Source organism: Ascaphus truei, chromosome 6 (assembly GCF_040206685.1).
Source record: "Ascaphus truei isolate aAscTru1 chromosome 6, aAscTru1.hap1, whole genome shotgun sequence".
Lineage (NCBI taxonomy): Eukaryota > Metazoa > Chordata > Amphibia > Anura > Ascaphidae > Ascaphus > Ascaphus truei.
The window spans coordinates 6,677,427-6,700,764 of NC_134488.1; the positions used below are offsets into that span (position 1 = coordinate 6,677,427).

Here is a 23,338-nt window from a genome sequence, read left to right on the forward strand (position 1 = left end):
GGACCCCCGGGCACCCACGGACACCTCCTGTGGACGCCCGGACACGCACAGAAACTGCCTAAGGACTCACAGACACCCGTGGGGACCACCTAAGGACCCTCGGACAACCACGGGAACCTCCAGAGGACCCCAAGACACCCACGGGGACATCCTGCAGGCCCACGGACACCTGCAGAGACCTCCCAAGGACCCCTGCTGGCCTCTAGTATCATTCCTGTGCATAAAATGAAAAAATTGCTTTAATGTGTGTTAGGAAGGTATAGGGGGGGGTGGGTGGGTTGTTTATAGGTGTGTAGTACATATTGCAATGTTCATATTGCAATGTTTTTTGGGGGCAATTGCACCCAATAAACCTGCTATTGTGCCTTAACCCATTCATTGCCTTAGCAGATGCCACTAAGGTAATGAAGCTGGTTTAATGTACTTGTTATCAATAGTCTGCGGGATCAGGGGGTCTCCTGAGCTGAGCCGCTTTGATTTCTGCCTCAGGGACCCCCTGCTTCCTGAGTTACAGGCCCCCCGGTATGGGGCATCGGGTGCCAGTATCGCTTCCATTTAAAATCGTCCGTGTCACGTGACTGGGGGATTTAAATAATGAAGGAGATACTGGCACCCCATATCTGTGTCTATAACTCGTGAAGCAGGGGGTCCCTGAGGCTGAAATCAATGCGGTTCAGCTCAGGAGACCCCCTGCTCCTGCACACTTTTAATAAAAATTACATTAAAGCAGCTTCATTACCATAGCAGCTATCTGCTACGGTAATAAATTATGTTTTATTGTTACACTACCGACACACTTAATCCGAGCAGGGCTAGTTCCGCAAGCCGGGGGATGCCCCGGATTGCTAGCCCCACTCCCTCGGCGTGCCGCGCGTCACCGATGCGCGGTCATGCGTCATCGGGTGCCAGCGCCCCCTGCACGCGCGTCCAGGGCTCCCCGAGAACGGGCAAATGCTCGAATAAACTCGGCCGCAGCAGTATCTGTGTTTTGATACTAGTGTACATGAGCAGGGGGGCTCCTGAGCTGAACCGCATTCGTTTCTGCCTCGGGGACCCCTTACTTCATGAGATGCAGACCCAGTTATGGGGTGCCTGTATCCCAGTGCAGGGTTAAAATCCCCCAGTCATGTGACGCGGGAGATTTAAAAGCACAGGGGATGCCGGCACCCCATAACGGGGCCTGTATCACGGGAAGTAGAGGGTCCCCAAGGCTGAAACCAATGCGGTTCAGTTCAGCAGACCCCATGCTCATGAACACTATCAACAAAAATCAATATTTTAATGCACGATCGCCTGTAAGAGCCGTGCATGGAGACGCAGCGTCTCCATGCAGTTCTTACAGGCTGCATTTGTTTCTATCTGCTATCGCGCTATAGAATTTAGAGCACGATAGCACTGATACAAAAAACAGATCGCAGGACAGGGAATTCATTTTATCGGACTTATAAGAATGTCCTTCACTTCTTATTGAATCCTGCTTGTGGCTTCATGTTTAAAAGCATGATAAAAAATGTCATAGTCGCACGCAAAAGCACTGATTTTATCATGGCCTTGTGAATTGGCCCCAGTGTCTTTACTCACTGAGCCACTCCTTAGTGTAAAGGTTTCTGCAGTTGTATATGACACTGATATACTGTACACTTTTGGCAGACATTCAATCTAGGTGACATCTAATTATTTTAACACTCCGACCTTTAATTAAGTCAATAGAAAAAAAATGTTTTATTGCCAGCATCAGTGTTAACAGCTGGAATCCTTTCATTACTTGATGATATAGTAAAGGATTATGGTTTTCTTTTTTGCTGGTTATAATCTGCAACATTAAATATTAGTTCCTGTTTTGCAAAACTGATATTACATGATTTTTTTTAAATGATCATTTATTTATACACTGCCCAAATGGTGGCTCTCACATTTGGCTACATAGGTGGCTGTCTGCGGCTGAAGGAGCTTTGTGTGCTTCTGGCTGCGTTTGCCTTATGCCAGGTTACCCTCACCAGGGGCACAAGGCTACAGCAAGGACTTACTTCACCTCCATGTACCACTGGAATAAATAACCTTGGAAATATTTTTGCTACAGAAAAGCTGTAAAACAGGGAGGGCTATTTTTTTGCAAAACCTAGAGCCACCTGATAGTGCCAACAAATTTTGCGGGAGACAAAACATCTTGAAAACAAACAAATATATATAATTCACAGTAACACATGTTGGTACAATAGCTGGAGAAGTTCCTATTCCAAATCTAAATAAAGAAAAAATAAGTGGGGTACAAACAGTGGTATTCTGGGGAAAATACGTTGGTGGTGTAGAAGGTCTGTAGCTGTTTGGCATCTGCCAAGTAGTAGGCATGTTCATTCTTGAGCTTTGGGTGCTGCTTGTTCTGGTGCTGACTGGCAGAGAGGTGTAAATACAATATATTAGTAAATTGTTGAATAGACCATTTAAAAGGGGCACTAGTACATTTGTGTATGCACGGGGAGAATGTAAATAGAACTTAGCAGGGAATTCTATCGATAAGGAGCCAATTACCACACAGCTCAAATCTCTCCTTCAACAACAAACAGAAACGCTCTTTAAATGTACGCATGCGTTGCCATTATCTCGATTAACAAATGTGATACACTTACAGTATGTTAAATAAGTTGTGAATGCTAATTACCATAAACAATGCGGGTTTACAAAGTTGTTTCTAATGTGACGTTTTCAAATTTCTCAAAAACAATATTTTAAAATGCGGGCGTTGAGTAACATTTAGTGTCCTGGAACAGGACTGTTTATATTTATGTTTCCCTTTGCAGCTTTGTCTGCCAGCCTTCTCCATTTTGGATGTAAGCTTTCCCTGCAGCTGTAACTCCCAGTGCAAGTGAAAACTGTTACATTTTTGATACTTTCCCCTCTCCAGACTGCCAAATGCTGGTTGCCCTGACAACCTCTTTAGTCCTCCTAGCTGAGATGGTTTATCTCAACTCCCCTGTCTGTGTTCACAGTTAGCACAGTCCAATCACCTATCCTGTGTGACAGGAATCACATACTTCCTTTTCAACCATGCAGGTTGAGTGTGTACTACTATTCTTACCTACTCCCTTGCAAAAGCAATTCGTTTGACCTTACCTTCATACAAAAGCACCTTCACATAGTGAAGCACTCTCTCACCACTCAACAACATCTACAAGTACCCTTTATTTTGCTGTGACTTTCTCAATAAAGTTAAGAATATACTAAAGGACTTGGTGTGCTTTCAAAGAGGGATGAGTTCAGCTATCTGGCCATAATCATATCCTGCATATGACCCTGTGGCTGCAGAATAGTCAAACGAAAGCTGTGTGCTTTGGGGTCAGCACAGAAAGCTGCTACTTACACAGCTTTATGCAAAGACAAGCTGCAGTGACACAGCTTTAGGCAAATCAGTTACTGCACAAGCAAGCATCTTTACACAGTACACAGAGAGCAGCAGGTTCTCTACAGCATTACAAGCAAGCAGCTTTGCACAGCTAAAACAAAGCACAGCCTCTATACAGTACAGCAAAAACAAGCAGCAGTTTTAAACTGCAACTGTACAAAGGCAGCAGCACTGCAAACAGATTTTGCCTGAGCCCACCCTCTGCACGGCTACACAATGAAGTACTAACATCACACCCACCCCTATGCACGTCCCCACGGCTGAGGTCATCAGGGCCATGCCACCGGACACCCGCCAGAACACGGGTCAGAGCCACTGGACACCTGTAAGTACAGCTACTGCAATGCTGACTGCTGCAGGACACCGACCGGCACCATCTGAGACATTCGTCCATCGCTGACGCAGGTAACAGACCGCACGCCACACGCACTGGCTAAAGGCCTACACATACCTGCAGCATGGCAGAACTCACCAGACACCATGCAGGAGAGTGATAACTCAGACACTGAGACCACTGCACAATTGCAACAGGCCAGGAAGGCGCACTGACACATAAGGCCCGCCAAAAATATGAGGCTGACATTGAAGAGCACCACGCTAAATTAGAAAAGGCCTGGGAAAGAACCACGCTTGGAATATACAATGTCGCTAGCGTTGGCAATTATGAAAGACAGCTCGAGTAGGCAATAACTCAATTAAGGACTGATCACTCGTACTACCAAGAGCTGTCAGAGACATACATCACTTACTTGACCAGGGCCACCACCGGTGAAAGCCTGCAGGAAAGAGACTTACAGAGTAACATTAAGCTGACACGTGACAGCTGCGTGGGGACCACTATCACGGAAGCTGAGAGTAGGAGAAAGGCGCTCCAGCACATCCAGGCACTTATCAAGGTCAGCTAAATCAGTGCAATCCAATGTGTCCAGCGCAAGCAAAAATGCTAACAAAGTGTGAGCCACCGCAGAAGCAGCACAGGCAAGGGCTGCATACACTCGGAAAGAGGCAGCCGTGAGGGCAGAGAGAGAGCGCATAGAAGAGGAGGAACAGAATGCCGCCAATACCGCCGCTGCTGCCACCGTCGCCTCCGCTGCTGCCACCGCCAATGCTACCTCTGCTGCTGCCACTACCACAGCCGCCATGCGTAGGAAAGCCGAATTTAATGCTGAACTAGAGACCCTAAATCAGGAGAAAGAAGCCGCCCTCGCCATAGCCCAAGCCGAAGTCTTAGAAGCAGATGCGCAACAGGTTGATGGAGAGCAACCGTACAGACAGTTAATCTCAGGAGATCCAGTCCGAAGCACTGAAGACTATGTGAGGAGCCTCCTCAGCGTAAACACCAGCGCACCATCTCAACAGGACGAGGGTGACATCACAGATGCCGAAGACTTGCTCGGTCCACGTGGAGAAGATGATGTTCCTTCAAGGGTACACGCAACCAGGGATAGCCATAGCCGCAACGGTGATTCACACGCCAGCACCCATACGGATGCAATACAACAGGCTCGCAATCCAGGCGTGTCCCCACAGAAAGACACAGCTCCTCACACTAACCAGCAGCCACTACACGTCCACACCTAGGAAGAGGCGACCGCAAGGCTCGTCCTGGCAACTATATTAGAACGCGACCAACACACCGATGCATCAGGCCTAACAGACATGGGCAAGTACATGATCCGGTGTGACATGGTGCAAACAGGACTTACCAACTTCGACGACCGTCCTGAGAATTACAGAATATGGAAGTTCACATTCAAGGACGCAATCAAGAATCTGAGCTTCTCTGCAAGGAAAGAACTCAGCCTACTAACCAAATGGCTGGGGAAAGAATCCGTTGAACATGCTAAGAGGCTCAGGGCAGCAAATGGGAACTACCCCAAAGTAGGTATTAACTTAGTATGGGAAAGGCTAGAGGAGTGCTACCGAAGCAGTCGAATATGCACTCTTCAAGAGAGTCGACAACTTTCCCCGAATAACAGCCAAAGACTACTCGAAGTTACGAGAACTCGGTGATCTGCTGCAGGAGCTGGAGTCTGCAAGAACAGACCAATCCCTAACAGGTCTCAACGTCCTGGACTCCGCTCGTAGAGTAAGACCCATCTTGGAGAAGCTACCCTACAACCTCCAAGAAAGAGGGACTTTGCAAGGCTCAAAATACAAAAGGGAGAAGCAAGTCACCTTCCCTCCCTTCTCATTCTTCTTGAGCTTCATTCACGAAGCAGCAAGAACAAGAAACGATCCCAGCTTCAATTTAGGCACATCAACTTTATCTTGCATCTTCTTACCTTCTTGCACCACGCCCTCTTCTTGGGACGGGGGGTCCTTCCTCCTCGGCGACTGGCTTAAAAATGAGACGACATAGGCTTTTATAGGCCTATGATGTCACATTTTCGTCATAAGGTTCCCACGGCCCTGATTGGGCCGTGAAAACCATGTCATTTTGCAAAAAAAAAAAAAATGAGGACGTCATTGAAAGGAAATGACGCAAGCCAATCAGAATGATCGTGCTTTATTTGCCTTTAAGATTACATCATCAAAAGCAAGATGGCCGCTGTCACATAGTACGGGAGCCAATCAGAGTGTGGGAACTAAATCTCTAATCTGATTGGCTCAAGTACCATGGGACGGTCTTTGGATGACGTCACATCCTTTCTCCCCCAAGCCTCTGTCACCTGGTCTACTACAGCCAATCAGTTTCCCGCGGACACCCCCGGACATCTGCGAACCCCCGCGTGGTCAGACGGGGACACCCGCGGGCCTGTTGTATGGATGGTGTGCCTGCAAAAAGGTTAACAAATAATTTTTTTCTAAGTCCAGTTTCTTTTGCGCCTGCCATTAGCAGGTGCGTTTTTCCGGTGCGTTTTTAAAGCTCGATTCACTTAGCATAAGGAAAAAAGAGAATGCCGGCGCCAAATGTGACAATAAAAATATATAAAAATATATATATATAAAAAGTCCAAACCAAATAAGTGGTAGTCCAATTGATGTCCTTAGATGGTCAGTCGGTGAACAAACGGACTGTGGAATCTCTCCACACTATAAAATAATGAAAAGCTATTTATTAACAACTATTGCAGGGTTCCGTGGTATGCAGACATCAATCCGGGGGTGGGGGGGTAAAACCGTTGCCCTACTCACACGATTTAGAAAGTTTTCAAGCAGTGAGGCTGGAGACACAGTCCTTGGTTGTCGCAAGATGGCGACCGGAGTCTTCTCACTGGCGTCCCACGTGACGGGGATGCAGTGTAGAGCCGCACGGGCCGCAGGAGCTGTACCACCAAACGGACGTGACGTCACGCTCCTTCCTCCTTCTGCCGAAGTCCTGTCCTCTTGCTAGTCTCGTCCCCCACAACACAAACCAGGATACTGAGCTGCTACTACCGGGAACCACAACTCCAATTCTAAAATCAGTTCTTCCCAACGCGTTTTATGTGCATGCGCGCACTTTCTCAAGGGATGTCACTGCCCCCAGGTCTGGGTGGTTTTAAATACCCATGGTCCATGCTTCTAATTGGTCAAAAATTAAACATGGTGATAATTAACCACATAATTACCAGGATAGGGGTAGCGAACTACAAAGCCTGGCTAGCATACATATATACATAAAAATCACAAACCTACACAACATAAAACATTAAAAACATATAAAAGTTACTAAAAAGTCTAAAAATATAAATAATGAATGAAGCTTACAAGAACAAATAATATGTTATAAAAAGGCCTTCAATTCAAAATCTATATTTAACCCCTTCGGTGAGAGTGTTTTCAATTCATAGATCCAGTATGCTTCACGCATACTGGCATGATTGAGTCTACTTCCCCCTCGTGGGTTAGCCTGAACCTCCTCAATGGCTTGACACCGTAAACCAGACGATTTTTATCCAATACTTGCTCGGTTAGAGAAAAAACTTATGTCAGAGAGTAAGCAATGGTGGGAAGCCACCACACTTAGCAAGTATTTGGAGAATCATCGTATCCCAAGGGGTCTGAGAGTTCGAAAAAAGCCAACCGCTGATGCACAAAATGAACCTTTCATGAAAGAGTGGAATGAAATACTTGACCAGTGTTCATTCGCTCTCATGAAGCTATTAGTTCATCAGCGAAGAAAGACCCTGGCTGATCTAGATGACCAAATTTCAGAAATGAAAATTCAGTTAGATCCGTATAAGGATAGTAACGAATTGCTTGCACTCGAACCGACTATCAAAAAAAAAGGTTGGATCAGGCAGAACTGGAACTAGTCCAAATTAAACAACAATAGTTTTTTTAGAGATAAACAGGACTATGATTCAGGCTGCCAGAGAGATTGGGCTAAAAAAATCAAAGGATACTAATAAGATTGAACAAAAACATCCTAAGGTAATATCAGGAACTATAGAACCTAAAGTTATTAGGAGTAAAAATACATATAGGGATCAGAAGAATGGTTCTAGGAAACAAAATACCAACTTGTTAATTCCAACACCATTTGTACCTGCCAAACTACCAGTGCATGATAAGAACCTCTACTTACAACAAAAGAGAGCCAAGGAACGCTATGATGCACTAGTATTACCTCAGTCAGTTCCTGTTGCAGTTAGTAATAGATATACAATACTGTCAGAGATAGGCTCCGAGAGTGATGCAGAGAGCATCTCCTATACACCTCTCCCTGCACCTGCCATTAAATCCAACTTTTCTTTTTTAGAATGGAGGAAGGAAAGAGAACACATCTTCCCAGAAGTGGAAATTGTGAAACCACCATTAGAATCTCGCCTTCCTCCAAACTACAAAAAAAGAAAGACAGGCCCAGAGGGAGAAGAGGAGGTGCTGGGAGAAATCGAGTAAAGAGGAGTACAGTCTATCCGAATATATTCAATATCAGTAAGTACCCTCTTACTAATATTGAAAAGAAGGTACAGTACTCAATAAGGGTCTTACATTTGCTCCAGTTTGTGGGCCAAACAGTTTTAACGTATTCATAGATGTCCACAAATTTGCACGAAAATTAGCCCTGAAAAAATATTTTGCTAGAGATGCTGTTTCTGCCCAAATTATTAAACCTAGTACAGCGTGCAGCACAGAGAGCCATACACAACAAAAAAAATTCAAAAAACCATCCACTTTCTATCCTAAGTTCTCACAGGGACATCTGGTCAGTTCCTTTGTTGAGATGGTTAATACAGATCTTGAAAATTCATGTCGCACATATAAAATCAAGCACGACAATTTTAATACACAGGAGAAGGAAGCTGTTTCCAGTTTGGAAAAGAACGATTCAATAGTCATTAAGTCTGCAGATAAGGGGGGAGGTATTGTGGTTATGGACAAGGATTATTACATTAAAGAGTCCATGAGATTATTGGGCGATAAGACCACATACCTCCCCCTCACAGGTGACCATTTGGTTCAGTTCAAGTCCGAATTAGGCGATCTGTTGGCCACTGGCTTGGAAACTGGGGCTATATGTGAGGATGAATTTAATTTTCTATCTATACAGTTTCCACACACTCCTTTATTTTACTTTATACCTAAAATACACAAAAATTTGACAGCACCACCTGGGAGACCTATTATTTCGGGTATTTCATCCCTCACCTCTAATTTATCCCAATGTATTGATTATCACCTTCAACCCATTGTCACAAATGTCCGGTCCTACTTGCGAGACACGACACATGTATTACAAATTTTAGAAGATCTCACGTGGCAGCCCGGATACATACTAGTTACAGCTGATGTCACATCACTGTATACTGTGATTGACCATCAACTAGGCTGCCAAGCCGTGTCCCGCAAGTTGGAAATGACGGATCATTTTGCACTCAACAAAAGGATTTTTTTGGTGGATGGTATTATGTTTATTTTAACGCACAATTATTTCACTTTTAATTTCAATTATTATATACAGAAATGTGGCACCGCCATGGGCACGAGGTTTGCTCCTAGTTATGCCAATTTATTCATGGACAGTTGGGAGGAGGAGTTCATTTGGAACAACTGTCCACTAGGGGCGAATCTTGTGCTCTGGCGGCGCTACATTGATGATGTGTTTTTTGTCTGGTCAGGCAGCCAAACTTCACTTGATGTTTTTTGCACTTATCTTAATCACAATCACCATAACCTTAAATTCACTTGTAATTCTAGCACGGAGCATATTGATTTCCTGGATCTTCACATTTATATTAGAGATAATACAATACACACTAAGACATTTTTCAAGCCAGTACAGGCTAACAATTATGTGCGTGCAGACAGCCAACACAACCCACAATGGCTGCGGAACATTCCGAAGGGTCAGCTGGTGCGTCTTAAACGCAACTGCACTGATGCTGAAACTTTTAAGACACAGGCTAAGGATTTAAAAGAAAAATTTATTATGAGAAAATATCCAGAGGATCTCATCGATAGGGCTTTTGACCAAGTTAATAATCTACCAAGGGATACTTTACTTAAATATAAAAACAAAGAAAAAGATACGGTGGAGAGAAGCACTAAACAAATTGCATTTATAACACAGTACAATGAGATGGCCCCTAAAATTAAACAGATTCTGAATAAATATTGGCCTATTTTACTTAAAGATGAAGGGGCCTATGCAGAGAGGATCGTGAATAAAAATCTCCATTGCTATAAAAGTTGCAATGTCTGGCGTGTTTATTTCTCCATATGCAGGAAGCCAAAAGCGGCAAGATTAGCTCAATGTTTTATTATGGCGAGAATACGTCAGTGCTAATCTCGCCAGCAGCAACGGAGCTACTAGCATACGGCGAAAATTTGCCTGTCTGCATTGGTATGCTGCGCGCGTGAGTCTCGCGAGACTTCATTGCAATTTGGCGCTCAAATTCAAAACGACACTTCAGTGTCCTGTCAGAGCGTTTCACACACTCATTCCTTACATAGCCATAGCACATAAACGGCTGTTGTGCAATATTAATGCTGACCATTGTGTACTAATATATTCAGTGTGCTACAATAACTGTTGCCATTGCACGAAGTTACATACATTCAGCAAGGTTCAGTAAAACAACTTCTGTAGCGATTTTACGTAATTTTCCAACATATCAGTATGTCTGGGGTGCAAAGAGGTACTATTAGGAAAAGGGGTGCATCTGCAGGGAGACATGTAGCTTCTACATCTGCACCACACACCCATTTTCGTGTGCTTGGAAGTGCCTCTGCGTTGGGTAGTCGTGGTGCTGTACTTAGTGGGGTGACAGGAGTTGTACTGCACCGACACACTTTATTCGAGCAAATACCCGGTATGTACCTGGCAGATACCTGGAATGCGCCACTCCTAACCTCTGACAAGCCCCGTTGCATTTGCCTTCCCAGCCTGGGTTCATGCCTGGCTGATGGGCGGCTGATCTGTTAAATGATAATGATTAGGATTTAATAGGCTGCAATGCTTCGCGTGTCTACCAGATGGCATAAATTCATGAATTGTAATGCAGTTTATATATATATACTGTGCAGTATTGCAGCCAGCGGGAATAAAATGCTTCAATCCCTGCTTGGAAAATAACTCAATGTACTCGGGCAGAAAACAGTCACAAACCTCAATACACCCGGGTATACCCGAATTCGTGGGACTAGCCAAGCTCGAATAAAGTGTGTCGCCAGTGTAAGTGCTAATGAAAGGGCTGGACCCAGTGCAAGAAGGACAGTTGGAGAAAGTGGTACTGCTACAGTGCCTGATGCAGTAATAGGTGTCTCGCTTGTGTGTGGTACTGTGAGTCATGGTGATGGTGATGGTGATGGTGGTGTTGGGGTTAATGTTGGTGCCAGTGTGAGTAATTGTGGGACTGCTATTGTGCGTGGTACAGTGCGTGGAAGTGTGCGGGGTAGTGCGCGTGGGAGTATGCGGGGTAGAGTGCATGGTAGTGCGCGTGGTAGTGCGCAAGTACATTTGCGTGGTACAGTGGCTGGTACAGTGTCTGGTAGTGTGCGTGGTGATGTGCGTGGTGGTGTACGTCGTGCTGGTCGTGTCCGTGTGCGTGGTGGTGTTAGGGCTATCCGGGGTTTTCCTGGAAGTCGTATTATGACTGTGGGTGGTGGTGGCAAGCAAAAACCTTCTGGCACTGTTCGTCGCCCGACAACTGTGCCTGCAGCCCCAATGTCAGGAGCTGATGGAAGTTTTAGTGCTGCTGCAACTGAGGCCTCAGATTATGTCGACGAGGACATGCTTTTCAGCTCCACCAATGTACAACACGCAGAGAATACAGACATGGATGTTGCACATAGTCACACAGAAGCACGACATGATGGGAGAAAAAGAAATATAAAATTCAATGATGAAGAGAATCGGGTGCTAGTCACTGCCATAGTAGAAAACTATGACCGCCTGTTTGGCCATCTAGTTAGTAAGTAAAAAAGTACAACTCATTAAACAGTGTACAAATTATGTACTCCAATGTGTATGTCCCACACACATATGTGATGTCAAAGGCAGCCATGTAACTAAACTTCCTAACCGGTGCCTGTACATTCATGTTCTGAAAAAAACCTAACACATGTGTGCAACTTGTCAGTACATTAAACTGCAGATCACCTTAGTACCCCAAATATTGTGACCTAACATGGTTTGCAAATAAATAACTACCAATACCAATCTAATAAAAAATAGCTGTAGCACTGTCCATAACTGTATGTTAGTATAATATATGTGAACAAATTTTTACATAACTTCTTTGGTACTGTATATTTGCAGTGAGAACTCCCTCTTCCGTAAAGAGAGAATTGTGGAAGAACATCCGAGAATCCGTGTCAGGTTGTGGGAATCAAGTGAGATCTCACGATAATTGTCGCAAACGTTTTGACGACATTAAACGGAATTTAAAGGTCAAATTGCAAAAAATTAATGCGCATGCCGCAGGAACAGGGGGAGGCCCCCCTGCTTTACATTTAAAACTAACGGCACTGGAGGAGCAGCTAAGTTCAAAGTTGCCTAGTATTCAAGTGGAAGGATTGGAAGGGGATTTTGATATAGGCGTGTACGACAAAGAAATGCAGGAAGGTGAAACATGTTAAATTATTTTATAATGTGTACAATACATTATAGTTAACAAATGCTATGCCATTGAACAAGTTATAAAAAGCATCACACAGAAACTGGCTATCATCTCTGTATGTAATGTCAACAGTGTTTTTTGACCTTTTTGTGGCAACATTATAATCATTAAATGCTACATAAAGATAAATGTTTACATACCTATGTTGCAGAGTATACGTAAAGAAAAACAAAACGGTTACAATACCTTAGTACTTTGTAACTTTATGGCATGTTACAGATCATCACTAGTGTGACTGGGGAAAAACAAAAAAATTTAACATCTGTTCTATACATAAGACCTACTTAATAAAATAACTGTACTGCAATAACAGTATAGCTTAAAATAGATTTCATAATGCATGTATAAATTGCATAATTCCCTGTATCTCCAGCAGATATGACTGACAATGAACAAGCAGGAACACCAGCAGACAGCATGCACACAGAATTGGTGTCCCCCGATAACTCGCTTGCAGATTTTGAAGGTGACTTATAATATAACAATTTATTCTATAACCTGTTACAAACGGTTATATTAATTTATGGTCCTTGTATAGCAATGTCATATAACAATTGTGTTATTAAAGGCAAACTTATTTCCTTCTAATATTAATCATATATAATGTAAAATGTAATTACTTATTTAAGGAGAGAAATAACATTGGTAGACGTTTTTATAGCATTATAGGATGCTATGCTATCTTCATAAAGAATAAAACTATTTATTTAATGTTGCTATTGCTGGTATGGTGTGACCATACTATACATGTGTACGCATTTGTTCTTACATTTATAAACATACTACAGTCTTATGAACTGTTCACTCTGTGTTAAAGTAATATGAAATATTCTGTTTCATACAGACGTACAAAGTGAAGGGAGCAGAACACTAAGAAATGTGTCTCAGGACTCATGTGATGGTCACATACAATTTGCAAGGCCTACAACGGCAGAAAGTGTCCGGAGTGACAGTGACCACCAGCAGCAACTGCAGTCCTTGCAAGAAGCAGAGGAACGTTTGCTGAAAAGCAACGAAGAAAGACATAGGCAACTACTGTGTGTGCATGAAAAAATGGTGACAGAAATAAAAGGTGTACAAAAACTGATAAATAGTACAGTTGCAGAGCTACGCAAACATAACACATATATGGAGGCAATTGTACACTGCTTACTTAAACAAAATGACCTCCACAGTTCAACAGTTGTCACATCCTTTTTACCATCAACATATGTTGGTACTTTGGAGGCTCATGATGTGTTTCAACAGAACATAGAGCCACAAATAGAAACAGAAGCAGAAATTGCAGCACACCAGCCTGCAACATTTATTTCATCAGATAACATTGTTACAGCACCCCAAAATCAATCTGTCCCCTTAGCAGTGCACAGTGACGTAACTTTGTTACAAACCATAGGAAAGGAAACACCTTACACATCACCAATGTTAGAGAGCGCAACACCATCATCTTCAGTGTCATGCGTACATGAGCAATTATGTTCCAGCACACTGTTATGTACTGAAACTGAAGGAGAAAAAACAAAGAGCAGTGAGTGCATTGCCAGTGTCCCTGCAAAGCTAGGAAAAAAAAAAAAAAAAGTATCAGGAAAAAAAAAAATATCCTCTGTAAAGTTGCAGGACTATTAACATGGTCACAGAAAAAGCCATAATTGTTGTTATTTACTACTGTTGCAGGCAAAAAAAAAGGAAAACATCAGTATGGTCTTTTGTGCTCATTTAAGCATGACAAAAGTTCATTTCACACACCATTGTAAATATCTCCCACACACTCCGTTAAATATAGTTATAGAACTCCATAAAGATTAGTACAAGTTTTCAAAACACTAACATACACTTTTTTTTTCTATGTCAGACACTTGTTAAAGGTTTATTCCCTTTCACAGCAATCACAAGCAACTTAATAGGTTTATGTAAAAAAACAACATTTTTTGCTATCTATGTGTGACACACAATGGGTCCACATGTAAAGTCTGTATTGAAATTGACGGAAATTTATGTCATACTAATGTGTTGTGTTAAAGCTCACAGATAGGGAAAATAAAATACTTTTGAAAACAATTTCTTGTGTATGATTTGCAAACGACTTTTCCATTTAACATCTGTGTAAGGGAGGTCTACATACATACAGTATGTCCTATATGTATGACTATAGGCGCCTGTATGGCGCATCTTTTTGCCGTTTGAACAGCATCTTAAAAACTTACTATTACAGAGGTGGGCTCTTTAAAGATGGCGTCCAACGTTGCACAGTTCGGCAAAACCGTTCACTAACAAGGCTGAAAATGTGGGTCTCAGAGCAACACAACTACGCTGCTCTGCTCTGGGGACCACAAGGTTGATCACACGAACTGTAATTTACATAGTTATTCTCCTGCTTTCATGTTGCGCATATTCCGCACACGCAATACATGTGTAACACAAGACTACAATGTAAATGTTCAACACTTCACAACAAGACAGATATGTTAACACAAACATACATCACTGTCTTGATGTTTTTATGTATGATTACTTTGGTGCTTCTTTAAGGTTTTGCAATGGTTACATAGTTAACCGTTACTTACAAAGCAAAGACTAATTTTTCATATCACATTTTTGCCACACAAACAAGGATGATGTTCTTATTTGCAATGTCCATTGATAGACAAAAAACATTTGTAATGCTGAACAGTCATTAAACTACAAGTTACAAATGTCATGTCCCACTTCACCATTACTCACATATATATTACTGAAGGCTTATCTAACAAACATTTACAACCACCTGCACTCTGCCGACATACTGCCCCTGCCACATTAACACCCAACCACGGGAGTATAAACCTACCGTTACGTTAACACACAAACCAGGGCTACGTAGAGAGCCTTGATGAAACCCCCAAAGTACCTACAATAAAAATACATGTCATTCTGCGGTAACATAGCCTTTGCCATAGCCTTTCGTTTGCACAACACAAATATTATAACATATGCATAACTCTTTTTATTTTTACATAGACATATATATATATATATATATATATATATATATAGCTTTTAATGTGTATATCAATGATATATTTCTTACTTAATACCAATATACATTATGCACTATTGTATTTTTCCCAGTTTCTACATGCTCTTGTCACTGTTACATCCTTACTGTTAGCATGGTACTTACCTGCAGACAATGTAAGATGAAAATGTTTTAAAAACATATGTCTCCCATGGAAATAATCAGGAGCATACACAGTGGGCCACTGACAGTACTGTTAATATGGCAAACTTGTGTGTATTCTTTTTACATTACAACGTGTTAACATTGTTTTAAGTATGGGGATAATTTGTTGGCACGTTTTTACAACGACATTCCTATTTGTTTGACCTTCTTCGACGACCACATCTTTGTGTACATGTTCTGAAACATCATAACTAAGACATCTTTATTTATTGTCATGTACTCACATTTGCACTATGTTGATGCATTTATAACTGAGTAGCCAGTATGACACTTGTGACAGGGTTATCTTTTTGCCTGTGGCACATCTTTAAATTTCAGACACATGTGAAGGCAATGCTGTTCACCAGGGCTTTTGTTATATTCTGAACGTGGTAACAAGAATATTTTACATATCTATGTTTTGTATTATTTTAAACAAATAGGGAGCTGACTTATGAACTTTCATTAATAGGTTTTGCTAGCGATCAGCTGATAAACTTGCCGACAGGGAGGGGGGGTGTTCATTGATGCTATATATAGCTTATATGCATATATATATATGTTTTAACCCTTTGTGAAGTTATTGGTTTTCTGCAATATGTTTTAATTACAGGGGACAGGGTTACAAAATAGTTAACGTGTAGTAAGATTCTCAGCTGCTGTTTCGTGTCAGTTGTGTTACTGACAGCAATTTAAGGCATGTCACGCAACAGATACTGCCGATTTTTCGTGGCGTTCTCATTTGCCGTGTTCAACGCCGACAGTCACTCCGAAATGCCGAATTTATGCAATTATCCCTTACTGCATATGGCGGTATTAACAACATGGCGATCTTACTCTAAAACAGTGTTCTCGCCAACACTTTGGCGGATTTCAAGCTCTTTAAATTTCTCCTGGCGAATTCTTGTTTATTCGCCATACACACGCGGCTCTCTGCATACAGGAAGCAATTCTTGGAGAATACATGCACAACGCCATGTATTCGCAGCTCTCTGCATAGGCCCCGAAGTGTTGGTGGACATTCTTCCTAAAAAACCTAATATAATATTCACCAAGGCCAATAATTTAAAATCTAAATTGGCTCCCAGCTGTCCCATTAAACAGCACAAACAGAATAGGGAGTCTAAAGGGTTTCTTTACTTGTGCCAAGTGTGTGGCCTGTTCCTTTGGCATAAATGCTAGACAGTTTACATCTACAGTCACCTCTAAGAGCTACCCAATTAAAACATTCATTAACTGACATTCAACATTTGTCATTTATTTGCTGCAATGCCCTTGTGGCTTGCAGTATGTTGGCAGAACAGGGAGGACTTTTCAGAGACGTATCTATGAGCATGTCTACAATATAAGAAAGGGACTGGTCACACACAGTGTCTCACACCATTTTCTTTTACATCACAATAAGAACCCCACAGGTTTACGGTGCCAAGCCATTGAGGAGGTTCAGGCTAACCCACGAGGGGGGAGTAGACTCAATCATGCCAGTATGCGTGAAGCATACTGGATCTATGAATTGAAAACACTCTCACCGAAGGGGTTAAATATAGATTTTGAATTGAAGGCCTTTTTATAACATATTATTTGTTCTTGTAAGCTTCATTCATTATTTATATTTTTAGACTTTTTAGTAACTTTTATATGTTTTTAATGTTTTATGTTGTGTAGGTTTGTGATTTTTATGTATATATGTATGCTAGCCAGGCTTTGTAGTTCGCTACCCCTATCCTGGTAATTATGTGGTTAATTATCACCATGTTTAATTTTTGACCAATTAGAAGCATGGACCATGGGTATTTAAAACCACCCAGACCTAGGGGCAGTGACATCCCTTGAGAAAGTGCGCGCATGCGCATGAAACGCGTTGGGAAGAACTGATTATAGAATTGGAGTTGTGGTTCCCGGTAGTAGCAGCTCAGTATCCTGGTTTGTGTTGTGGGGGACGAGACTAACAAGAGGACAGGACTTCGACAGAAGGAGGAAGGAGCGTGACGTCACGTCCGTTTGGTGGTACAGCTCCTGCGGCCCGTGCGGCTCTACACTGCATCCCTGTCACGTGGGACGCCAGTGAGAAGACTCCGGTCGCCATCTTGCGACAACCAAGGACTGTGTCTCCAGCCTCACTGCTTGAAAACTTTCTAAATCGTGTGAGTAGGGCAACGGTTTTACCCCCCACCCCCGGATTGATGTCTGCATACCACGGAACCCTGCAATAGTTGTTAATAAATAGCTTTTCATTATTTTATAGTCTGGCTTGTGCTAATGTTAGTTTGTCTAGTGTGTTATGTTTGTATTGTGTTGTTAATGTTATATGTTTCATGGTTTTATATCTGCATTGACTGATATACTGCACCATAATTAATTTTCTTTTATTTTCACATATCCCACCATCCCTTGGAGAGATTCCACAGTCCGTTTGTTCACCCACTGACCATCTAAGGACATCAATTGGACTACCACTTATTTGGTTTGGACTTTTTATATATATATATTTTTATATATTTTTATTGTCACATTTGGCGCCGGCATTCTCTTTTTTCCTTATGCCATCCCACTGACTGTACTGTCAGTATCTGTCTGGCTGCCACCATTGTTATTTCAATTGTATTTCACTTGTGTCCCAATAGGGGTATTGTTATTTTTAGCGCTGTTTTGCACCGTCTTTCTTTTGCTTTTCGATTCACTTAGCGCTGCTTAGTGAATCTCAAGTACTGGCAAAAATCAGCGCATTCGCCTAATCGTGCCCATTTTGCGCAGAGGGCTGAAAAAATGCCTTTTAAGGGCGATAAAGCGGTGTTATCACTGCTTAGTGAATTGCAGTGCAGCCTTTATCGGACTTAAAGATTACTTTGCGTTCTTAAATCCTCTTATCGAAGTTTAGTGAATCGGCCCCAAAAACTCTAATAAGTAAACCTTGACTTGCGAACGTAGGGAGAAATCTGTCAGACAATTTATGAGCTGTGGAAACTGAACACACCTCTTTTACTTCACCTGTTGCGTTAACCAGTGCAAAGGTTGTGAAAGTACACCTTTCCCCTCCAAGCAGTGCCACCAATACCATCTGTAACCATAGTGTGTTGCTGTCAGCTTCATTCATCTTCCAGCTAACAGGTACAAAACTATCCAAAGCAGTCATAAAATCTCACTACACAGGACTGTACCTGCCACTGTCACAGGACCCAGGACCCAGGACCCAGGACAGGAGACATTAAAGGTGAGAGCTGCAATAAAAGAAAAGCTGTGAGACCTGCAGCGCTGAAGGAGTTACAAGATATGTTTATTGTGGGGTTGAGGAGCGAGGCCTTCTATTATGTTATAGTCCCTCATTTGTTAAAATTATTTAATGCAGTCAGGTACTGTATACAAATTGAGTACTCACTGATAGTGTGTGCTTGTGTGTACTGTAGGTGTATGTGTGTGTGTCTATATATATCCACACACATATAAACACACACCTATAGATAGACACACACAAGCATGCAGCTAGCAGGCACTCGCAGGTAATGTAGCTATATTGCAAAAAGTTTATTTCAGTACATTCATCGATGTTTCGCTCTCCCTTTTTGGGACCTTTCTCAAGATGTATATAATGTGTGTGTGTGTATACATATACACATAGATGTATAGATATATATACGGCTTCACACACCTTACTCAACTGTATAAAAATAAACATGTCGTGTATTTTTCTTAGACAAGATACAGTACAACATTAATACAAACAGTAAGATAGATAAACATGTAGCATTTATATAAATAATTCCTTTTCTCATTGATTTTATTTTTTTACATTTTAATTTACCTGAACAGGGCACTCCAGTATAGCAGAGCCTGGGCTATTTTACCTCTAAAAGCCCAGATATTAAGCTCTATAGTCCTAATACTTTCCAAATTTAAACCGCCAGGGTTATTGATGATAACTCAGTGAAATAGGAGATATGCAGCATTCCTAGTTTTTACTTCTGGGTCTTCAGAGTTTACTATGTCCTGAACTATAGTCTCCCAGTGATACTGTAGATAAGACCAGGTGCTTTCCTGTTTTGAAGATGATACAAAAAAGAAAAAGAATGATTTGATGGAAATTGCTACTTTAAATCAGCTATGTAGTTTTGTTCTAAGCAATAAAATACAAATGTGGGTTTACAGTACATATTTTAAAAAAGGAGAACTTGTGTTTAACCTTCACCACCATACACCATTTAATTACTGGTAGTGGCCACTATAATGATGATGTTATGTACATATGTATACACGAATGTAGGGAGAAATCTGTCAGACAGTTTATGAGCTGTGGAAACTGAACACACCTCTTTTACTTCACCTGTTGCGTTAACCAGTGCAAAGGTTGTGAAATTACACCTTTCCCCTCCAAGCAGTGCCACCAATACCATCTGTAACCATAGTGTGTTGCTGTCAGCTTCATTCATCTTCCAGCTAACAGGTACAAAACTATCCAAAGCAGTTATAAAATCTCACTACACAGGACTGTACCTGCCACTGTCACAGGACCCAGGACCCAGGACCCAGGACAGGAGACATTAAAGGTGAGAGCTGCAATAAAGGAAAACTAGCTGTGAGACCTGCAGCGCTGAAGGAGTTACAAGATATGTTTATTGTGGGGTTGAGGAGCGAGGCCTTCTATTCTTTTATAGTCCATCTAATGTATCTATTTTGCATTTGTTAAAATGATTTAATGTAGTCATGTATACAAATTGAGTACCCACTGATAGTGTGTGTGTGTGTGGGGGGGGGGGGGGTGTATGTACTGTATGTCTGTCTGTATATATATATATATAGTATGTGTGTGTATATACTGTGTGTATGTATGTCTTTATTTATATAGCGTCATTAATGTACATAGCGCTCCCAGAGCAGAGTCTGGGCTATTTTACCACTTAAAGCCCAGATATTAAGCTCTATAGTCCTAATACTTTCCACATTTAAACCGCCAGGGTTATTGATGATAACTCAGTGAAATAGCAGATATGCAGCATTCCTAGTTTTTACTTCTGGGTCTTCAGAGTTTAATATGTCCTGAACTCTGGTCTCCCAGTGATAAATAAGACCAGGTGCTTTCTGGTTTTGAAGAGGATAAAAAAAGGAAAAGGAATGATTTCATGGAAATTGCTACTTTGAATCAGCTATGTAGTTTTGTTGTAAAAAATAAAATGCAATTGTGGGTTTACACATGAAAAAAAGGAGAGCTTGTCTATAACCTTCACCACCATACACCATTTAATTACCAGCAGCGCCCACTATAATGATTATGTTATATAGATATTTATACACTGCTGGACTAAAAAAATCCTTTCCTTTTAGAAAAGATAGAACAGTAGGAAGAAGAAATGTGCAGGGTATTGTGGCATGTACAATGTGTGATAGTTTAGTATGTTGCCTGCACCTGCTGCCCCATGACCTAAAGCCCTTTATCACAAGGTTTCCTTATTATTGGAAGATATTAGATGGGATTTTTGATACCATTAGACCAGTGGTTTTTATCCTTCTCCTGTGGGAGACCATATTATGGGGACACACAAGAAATAGGATTATGCAATTGTATTCCAACTAGTGCTTTGAATTGTCTGAAGTGGTTGATCTTATTCAATATACCTATTTTCCTGTTACTGGTTATACATGATGTTACAGGATGTCTGGCATAGAAGATGTTCATTGCCATGTTTTTTTCCCACGTTGTGTTTCCTGACTGTAGCTATGTGCTACATTGTTGTTAGAAACATTTTGTTGCATTTTTTTATGCTACTCTAGTAATAGCAGTTTTGAGAGATAGAGGTTGAGCAGCTGGAAAAACCAGATTGCCTTCATTTTGCCTTTTCTGTTATTTGACAGCTGGGTTTGAAGACAAAGGAGGTATATCTGCTCAATGCAGATTCCTGTCTTTTATCCCCAATATGTCTGCTTTGCTTTGAGGTTTCTACGCTACCTGTATAAAGTACTCCCCTTCCCGGGTCTAACCACAACGCCCAGGACATTTACAAAACTAAAACCGGGTATTGCAGCCAGGGCCGCCGACAGCTTTCATGGTGCCCAGGACTAAAGTTTCCATCAGGCCCCTCATGTCAGTGGCCTTGCAAACCCCCTCCCCCCTCTTTCTCTTACACTTCACCTCTCGCTTTTTCCCACCTTCACCCCCCACCCCCACCTCCCCCTTCTCTCCTCTCTTCCTTCCCCCCCTTTCCCTCCCGCCTCACTTTTTTAGAGTAACAATAACAATAAAGGACTTGTATAGAAAGAATCTATGCTCTTTGTTTCCTGCAGCATAAACTTTTTGAACATTTCTTACTAACACTGTAAGTATCCCTCCATCCGTATTATGATCTCCTGCATTAAAAGAGCAATTCGTGCACTTTATTTATTTTTCTTTAGCATACGTTTGAAGAACCCCATTAATTTCAGCCACGGGGACCCCCTTCTTCCCAAGAAACAGATCTTCAAAGAGGGTGGTAGAAAAAATCAGAGCACCTGGGCTCCTGTGTTTATGCTCAAGAGTGTGCATACAAATAGTTTCACCAAAAATGTTGTTAAAAATATATGTAACGCATCAAATAATCAATTCCAATAATAATCATCCATATGAAACTTGTATTAGAGATGAGAAAAATTGAATACTTCCGTGGTTCACAGCACCTTCAACAGCCAACGTATGAATATAAAAAACTTTATTGGCAACCAGCAATGTACATCAGCATGATCACTCTGACGCGTTTCGTCCAAACCAGGACTTTTACATTGCTGGTTGCCAATAAAGTTTTTTATATTCATACGTTGGCTGTGGAAGGTGCTGTGAACCACGAAAGTATTCAATTTTTCTTACCTGTGACGTCATATCCGGTTGGAGCACGCAGACGCCAGTAACAGCGGGATTCCAGCTTACAGAGCCTCTGGATCAAGCTTCCCGCTGTAAACAGGAATGGCTTTTAAGGGACCTCCACGCGGTACACAGGGGAGACAGGTGAGGTTTTATTGGTAGCCGGGCCGTGATTTACTTGGGGGCGCCCCCTCGGGAGGTGTCCCCTCGTACCTCTACCGGTTTTCCAGTGCCCCACTCCCCTTGTTAGTATCGGAGGTGCCCTCATTATTTATTTTATTACCTATATTGCTTATTACACTGGCGTCCAACCTTCTATCCAAGACACACTCCATAGTGCCTGGTTAGTAGCCTCGATACATTGGGGTCAAACCCTACCTTTTCTAGTTGTATTAGAGATGGGTTGACGTTTAAATCAGGCTTTGAAAATAGAAAGTTGATTTCTTAATTTGTCATGTAATGCTTTGATTTTGAGGAGGGATATAGGAGTGATAGCAATGTGAGTGGATTAACGCATCACCTATAATGTAGGAACACCCGGACCCCCTCAATAAGCTAGAATATCTCCCCTCTGGTGCTAGACTGAAAAACAACTAGTGTTGAAACAAGCAAAGGGACGAAACGTGTTAAAGGTTCCTCTTGCAGTCTGTGTGAGATCCTGTTGCAGATGATTCAATAAAGATTTTGTACTTGCTCTGTTCACATGTTTCCCCCATGGGACGTTACTTCCTTCAAAGGGGGTGCCAGTATCTCTGTAAAGCTGAAAGCTTCTGAGTCACACAGGCCAATAGGAAGCTGCACCTGATGACATCACGGCTTCCTATTGGCCCGCAAGGTGCGGGAGCTTTGACACTCAGACATTCCGA

General features: G+C 41.9%; 2 protein-coding genes across 5 annotated transcripts in view; both read left to right on the top strand.

The window, feature by feature from the left end:
• Positions 1-12,707: 12,707 nt before the first annotated feature.
• On the top strand, positions 12,708-21,573 carry LOC142498001 (uncharacterized). Its single transcript, XM_075606509.1, has 3 exons — positions 12,708-12,916; positions 13,295-13,819; positions 21,494-21,573. The coding sequence occupies exons 1-3, from the start codon at positions 12,829-12,831 to the stop codon at positions 21,571-21,573; spliced, it is 693 nt and encodes a 230-aa protein (XP_075462624.1). The 5' UTR covers positions 12,708-12,828.
• Positions 18,679-23,338, top strand: part of TMEM45B (transmembrane protein 45B) — a 51,762-nt gene continuing 47,102 nt past the window's right edge. The window contains exons 1-2 of one of the 4 annotated variants that reach the window (XM_075603336.1): positions 18,679-18,860; positions 20,020-20,190. The gene's annotated coding sequence lies outside the window, so the exon portion shown is untranslated. The remainder of the gene's footprint in view (positions 18,861-20,019; positions 20,191-23,338) is intronic. The other 3 variants (XM_075603337.1, XM_075603338.1, XM_075603339.1) reach the window with 3 other exon arrangements.